This window comes from Cariama cristata, unplaced genomic scaffold (genome assembly GCF_000690535.1).
Source record: "Cariama cristata isolate BGI_N322 unplaced genomic scaffold, ASM69053v1 scaffold8052, whole genome shotgun sequence".
NCBI lineage: Eukaryota > Metazoa > Chordata > Aves > Cariamiformes > Cariamidae > Cariama > Cariama cristata.
The window spans coordinates 7,440-14,535 of NW_009604386.1; the positions used below are offsets into that span (position 1 = coordinate 7,440).

At 45.8% G+C, this 7,096-nt stretch overlaps 1 protein-coding gene across 1 annotated transcript in view; it reads left to right on the top strand.

The window, feature by feature from the left end:
- Window positions 1-7,096, top strand: part of LOC104158023 (retinoic acid receptor beta-like) — a 15,167-nt gene that overhangs the window by 4,646 nt on the left and 3,425 nt on the right. Inside the window, exons 3-4 of the mRNA XM_009695584.1 lie at window positions 4,709-4,913; window positions 6,291-6,449. Of these exons, the coding sequence (XP_009693886.1) occupies window positions 4,709-4,913; window positions 6,291-6,449 (364 nt within the window). The remainder of the gene's footprint in view (window positions 1-4,708; window positions 4,914-6,290; window positions 6,450-7,096) is intronic.

Consider the following 7,096-nt stretch of genomic DNA (forward strand, 5'->3'; position numbering starts at 1 on the left):
ACCCAGCAGCACCGTCTCTGGGCTATGGGGAGTCTTAAGCATTTGTAGACCCTGCGGAGGGCTCTGCTCAGTTGGTTCCTGCAGCCATGGATGCTTAAAGCCCACCTTCAACAGGCTGACAAAGGAGACAGTGCCAGGAGCTCGGTAAACTCCGTTGGGTCTGTGCCAGAGAATTGTTTTATACACAAACAAGCAAAATCTCTGGAAGGGAAATAACATCGAGCCTTGCAAGGTAGCTGAAGGCGCCGATTGAGGATGGTGGGATTTATATCTGCTCTGGTGCCAAAAGTTCCAGGGATAAATATGACTAAAATTCAGTCAGTAACCCTCATAAAAGTGAGTGCTTCTGTCTGCTGGTAGGCTGTCCTGGCAGCGGTCGAGCAACCCTCGCCTCGCCGAGCTCTGGCAAAATGGATGTGGAAAGAGTCCAGAGTTCAGCCTGTCTTAAATCCGATGGATAAAAACCTGAGAAGTCCTTGAACGTTAATCCTTAATGACGTCATTTTTGCTTTCTGTTGTAAAACCCTGCGCGTTAATGCTAGGAAGGCATTTGTGTGTGCAGGACAACCCGTGCTGATGGGGTACGGCAGCGCCGTGGAGGTTTGTTCATTGCTTCAGCGTCACCTGCTTGGGTTTCTCCTCCTGGGAAACTGTCCCTGCCAGCTAAGGCAGCTAGTGGCTAACAACAGGATTTCTCACAAAAAAAAAGTCCTGCTTGCCTTAACTAATCTGTTTAAAATGAGTAATAATTCAATGGTAGCAACAAGTTTGTAAAAGCGGCTTTCGGGATGGTTTCAGTTTTGTGCTTCGCAACTGGCTCATAGGAACCCCAGATGCTTTAAGATATAAATACTCCTTGAAACAAAGGGTCCTTTAATCATGGGCACGAACCTTATTTATGGCTGCAAGTGGCATTTAAGAGCAGTGTGACAACTAAAATACTTGGCTTGGTTAGAAAATCTAAACAACATTGAGGACATTAGGAGGATGTCTTCTAGACAGCGGTTCAGTTTAAAACAGAGAAAGATACTGTGATTTCTTATTTTGAAGTGCTGACATTTCCCATATGTTCTTCAGTGAATATGAGCTTGAAATCAGCTTCACTTTGACACTGGAAGTTTGCCCAAGAAAAGTTTAGCAGCCAATCAGCAATATCCATGGCATTTCGCAGATCTTCATGAAGGACACAAATTTAAAAAAAACAAAACAAAACAACAACAACAACAAAAACCCCACCCAAAACAACCCCCAAACCCAAAACATTTCAAATGATCTGTCTTGGAGTTTAATAACAGCGTGTTGTGGGATAATGTCAAAGGAACGCAGGAGAAACCCGAGACCTGATGGCTGCAGTCAAGCGAAGTGCGTTGCAGAAAACACGGCGTTGGGCTTCAGCTGTGCGGGTGCCCAGCCGAGCCGCCGCAGGCTCCTCTTGACAGCTGGCGCAGCGTTGAGGTTTGGGGGCCTGAAGGCTGCCTTTTGCAAAAAAAGCCATCCTACTTGTTGCCTAAGCCTGGAAGCAGCTAAATTCTGCAGGACCTTTATGTTTTAATTATAAATCTTGCAAAGCCCCTGGAGGTCTCTTTCTGTGCATGCCCCCAGGGGCTCTAGGCTGAGTAACCTAACCCCAAATTCATGCCCGATGGGGATCCAGCCTGGAAATCTCCCTCTGCGTTAGCCCTTGGGGGCAGTGATCTGGTGGGTCTTTTCGGAGCACCCCTAGCACCCCCCCGCAAAGGGAGAGAGGGGCTGATGTCCCGGGGAGGGGTGGGCACGGACAGCTTTGAAGCGAGGGAACCAGCAGCCCGCTGTATGGCAGGAGGGATGCGCTCGGCCTCCAGGTCGTTTGGGGTGACCGCTCCGGGGCACCCCTGTCCCGCTGGGCTTGGGGGTCTGTGGGTGGTGCGGCGTGGGCAGCCGCTATCCAGACTTGCCCTCGGAGGGAGGATGTGGAGGATACTGTATCTGCCAGCCCTGCTTGGGCAGCTGCCAGCAGCCTTCGGGAAACACCACAGCATTGCCCAATTTAGTTCCAAGTCCTGCTCCGCTAATTTGTTGGGCTGGGAGTCCGGAGGGTGTGGAGGGAGGAACTCTTGTTGCTGAGGCTTATCAGTTAAAATAGCACGGGAATAAAAGGGGCTGCCTTTCTCCCGAGCTGAGCTAAGGGAAAATCAGGGCCATTTAAGAATTACAGAGCCTCGTTCCTCCAAAAGTTGGGTACCTGATCATTACAGACCACACACCCTTACTGGAAGGCACCTACTGTATGTGCACGCTTCAGATGGGAAGAGCTGCACTCCAGTTTCTCTTGCATGCCATTAGAGAAGTAAAGCAAGTAGCTCTTGGGTTTCTCAGTAAATACGGAGAGTTTTCAAACCTTGCTTTTCTTGAAAACAACAAACTCTGCATGTTTCTTCTCCTTTCTGTACAATCCTTTTAATGATTTAAAAGGATAACCCACAGCGAACTTTAGGGGAGAGAACTGCCGGTAGTTACTGGCAGCGCAGAATACGGTAACCGTGCTGTCTCACTGACAGGGTGCCATGCTTTATAATGCTAATTTCTGCTAATAATCCTGAAACGCGCTTTGGCTATTACATAAAACCTTTGGAGTTACTAGCAGCCTTTTAAGATCACTTACATTAGTGAGGAATTTGTGGTCAGTGATGAGTTTGTGTCGTGCCTTTGTATTTGTGCCTGTGTTGGCCATTGACTGAAGTAATTTCAAGGGCTTACTCTTAATTTGGGGGTAGGGGAACGATGTGAAACGTTGCCTGTCCAACCGCATAGTGTCTCCGTGCTTCGGTGTATACCCACAATGTGAGAGAAGATGATTGCTGAGACAGAAAATAGTTGAAGAGCCTTCAGCAGAAATACATCCTATTAAGTCTCTTACCAAGAAAGTTAAGAGAAATAAAAGCTTCCCTGTAGGTCTCTTACATGCCATGTCCTCCTCGTTCTCCTCCCTGCTTCTTTGGAGCGTGTTGCCAGGCAGAGATGAAAGTGGGAGAACCAAGCCCAAACTGGTCAGCTGCCAACTGCTGGGGCCTCTGACTCAGAGCTTCGGCAGCTATAGGAATAATTAACATCTCCCTGCGCTCACTTATATTTTTGTACATCTTTTGTGTTGAATCTTTAAAACCAACTAGGATGGCTGTACGGGAAATAAATACAGTCAAGCCCTGAAAAAATACAGCTGTAGTCTTAGCTCAGCTAATCAGCTAGACTTCTGCAAGGTTTTGGTTTAGTTTAGGGATAAGCCTTCTCCCACCTCTGATTATTTTAAATATTAAGCATTGATATATGTAACAGAAATATGTCCACATGATGGACATCTCTTTTCTTTGATCCTGAAGGCAGCGTTCATGACTAGCAGCTGTACAAACGCGCCCGTGCCGCAGAGAGTCTGTGATGGGACACATCCTGGGTTTGCTCCGAGAGGGGAGAGCGTTCGGGCGCTGACGCGCTCTGGCCGTGCTGCCACCTCCGCTGCGACAGCACTCTTGGTGCTGCGGTTACCCCAGAGGCATTTACTAACAGAATGCAGAGCATCCTCGGTGTTTTATTCATGTGGTTTGCATTCCTCTGTGTCCAGTTAGAGGTGTGAATTCCCATCCTCCCCTCGAATGCTCTTTCATCTGGGGTGAGTGCTGGGTGGCTGTCGGCATACGAGCAAACTTGCCAAAACCAACGGCACCCAGGCTCGCAGGGGAGGGAACGACGCTGTCAGCAGCGAGAAGAGAGGCTCGGCACCGGGCTGACGGGGGCTGCACCCTCACCTCGGGACGGGGCAAGCACCAGAGCCTCAAGGAAGGCTGGAGGCCAGCGGGCTGGCGAGGAGGTTCGGTGTTACAGCACGTGGAATTAACAACAACCGTAAAAGACAAAAAGCTGGGCCAGCTCCTCAGGGGCTGTTGGCAACCCCATGCATTGCCAGGCGGAGGTTTGACGTTTGATAATCCGCTCGGGGGGAGCTCCCAGGCTGGGAAGCCAAGCAGTGCTCCGTGGAGACTCTGCCTGCAGCTGCTGGGGAGCTGGAGGGCTTTGCTCTGCTCTCTGGGGAGCGCTCACGGCTGGCAGGGGGGTTTCACGTAGTGGGGTGTCCGAGCTGCTCTCACAGGAGAAAGGCAGGCACCCCAAAGCACAAGCTACCTTCTGCCTCTCGCACCAACTCACAGCGCTCCGCGCTCGCTCACACAAGATGCCGCAGAGATGCTTTGTCCTTACCAACGACGCAACTCGGGAGTGCTGCCATGCAAAATTAGTCCCCAAAATCAATGAAATATGTGTGTATTTGAAGAGGTGAGATATTTTTATGATCTCGCTGGATCAGAGCAGCAGTGCAGTAGCGTTTTAGAGTTAGGTGCATATAGCATACTAATTAAAGTGCGTTATGTGAATGTTACAGTAATGTTGGTGACCTAAGTGGTGAGAATTGCATAGAAGTTTTGATTATTTTGTAACGAGGGGAAAATTTCTGTCCTTAAATTTCTCTTATAAAAAATACCCATAGTCAATTGAGTATATTTATGTTGTACCAGAGAATTTTTGCACTGCTAGAACTGAACAAACTGGAGTTTGATTGCAGATTGTTTTGCCGTGACTCTGTACTGCAGGTCCATGGGTCATTTGCCGCATTGAGAAAATACAACAAACCTCTCACGAATTGAATTCTTCAGATTTTTTTTTTTTTTTTGTCCTTCCACAGATCCTTAGAATTTGCACAAGATACACACCAGAGCAAGACACCATGACCTTTTCAGATGGCCTTACCCTAAACCGAACTCAGATGCACAACGCCGGATTTGGCCCGCTGACCGATCTCGTGTTCACGTTTGCCAACCAGCTCCTGCCTTTGGAAATGGATGATACAGAAACAGGTCTCCTTAGTGCCATCTGCTTAATCTGTGGAGGTACTGTACAGCAGAAACTTGGATGCGTTTGAGAAGGACAGGCACGATAAGATCTTCATTTATGTTTTACTTGTTTTGCTTTCCTGTACTAAAACATATATATAAAAACATATATATGGTGTATAAACCATTTAACGGTAAAGGTCTGCTTGCCACTGGTGATACTTCCTGGGTTTATTATTGATAGGTTTTTAAATTAATTGAATCATTCTGTTAAGCAACTGATCCTGTATTTCCCTGATAAAGGACTACAGGATATGTCCTGCCACATTTTTTTATAAATGGTACACGGGTACCTGTATGAATGACCTTTGTTACGGCAAGATGCCCGCTATGCAGCTTTTACTCATAAATACAATTGCATGCATGTGCATATAGTTACATTCACACAGAAGTCATTGGTGATAACTTTCTTTAGAAAAAAAAAAAAGATTATACTTCAAAACTAGCATAGTGGCACTGATGACATGATTGGGGGGGGCGCACTGATTACAACTTGAAAGGGACATTGTCAAGTGAAATCGGGTAAAATCACAGTTTTAAAACACAAAAAGTGAAGTCTCGGATCGTTTCCAAAATCCTCTGTAAATTTCTGTTATTTTGATCACCTAGTCTCTCTCCTCCTTTGCAAAATCCGGACTAGCAATAGAAACACACCTTGTTTAGTGGGGCCATTTTGGTGAAATACAACTCAGGCGCTACCCGAGAACGTTTAGAAAACAAGAGTCAGTCTTTGTTGACAATGGCCCTTTAGTACAAAATCATTCCGAATTTATGTGTCTCTAACCATAACCCACCAAAAGCATTGATGGGTTCTGAGATGTCATTAACATGCGACTGGTGCATTCTGGTTTACGGGTGACATCTGTTGTCACTCAAGCTAGCACTGCCATCTGCTGATACCTAATGGTAGCTCACTTTATTTTAGTATTGATACAAAAAATATATTAGCTGTAATCTCTTTGTGTACCTAGGCAGCTTATCGATGATGCGTACAATATTAAGTCTGAAATACCGTTTGCAGCCAGGTGTTTCCCCTTGGAGAGGGAGGTACAAGAGCAAACTGGTAATTCTGGACCACTCAAATGACCAACCTTTCCAGCCACCAAGAAAAACTGAATCTAAGTTTCAGAAGGCCACGGTTTATCCTCTCCCTGTGGAATCCTCACTACAGTGTGGGTCATAAGTGGAGAGAAAGGTGAAATTCATGGAGTTCTATTCAAGAACATGGAGGAGCACTTGTGATTTGGAGTTTGTAAAAACAAAAAACCAAACAAACCAAAACAAAACCAAAAAACCCAACCACCAAAAAAAAAGCAACCAAAAAACCCCAACAATAATTTAAAATCCCATGAATGATATGCTACTTTTCTACAGATCGCCAGGACCTTGAAGAACCAATGAAAGTGGATAAGCTTCAGGAACCATTGCTTGAAGCACTGAAAATTTATATCCGAAAGAGACGACCCAACAAGCCTCATATGTTCCCAAAGATCTTAATGAAAATCACAGATCTTCGCAGCATCAGTGCAAAAGGTACGGTGTCTCCCAATAATTCAGCAGTAGTGTCCGCGTTACGTTTCAGAGGAAACTGGCCTTCAGACCTGGGTGGTTGTTTTTTTAATATATCTAAGAAAGCTCCTAGTGACCTTGCTGTTCCCTTCTTCTTTATATAACTCCTGTGTTTAAATTGGTTCTGCGTTAAACATACGTGGTGCTACAGTCTTCATGCAACTTACAGTGAAAATGATGTCTTAGGTATAAATAGGTTAGCAAATCATTAGCCTGAACTCTTTGTTAGTCATTTTAAGACAAGATAAAATCCGAACTAAAGCTTTGTTCATGTTTACAAGGGGGGTGTGGGTCAACATGTACTTTGTATCACTAACGGCTTTCAAAAAACAAAGGCTGTTTACAGACAGCCAAAACCACTTGTGCATCCAAAACCCCCTAAACTGATCTGACGTACTGAAGATTTAGAACCGATTTGGTCCAGAATTTTGGAGAGTCAGCACCTCTAACCCAAACTAACCATCCTTACGCGTGGATCACTTTGGCTTTAACATTTTGTGTAGTCTTGTATGTGGTTGATTGATCATGGGAAACACACACAGTATCAGCACTATCGTCGCGTGAATTCTCTAAAGCACAGGTATAGTTGAATGCTTTCATTTCATCAGAGC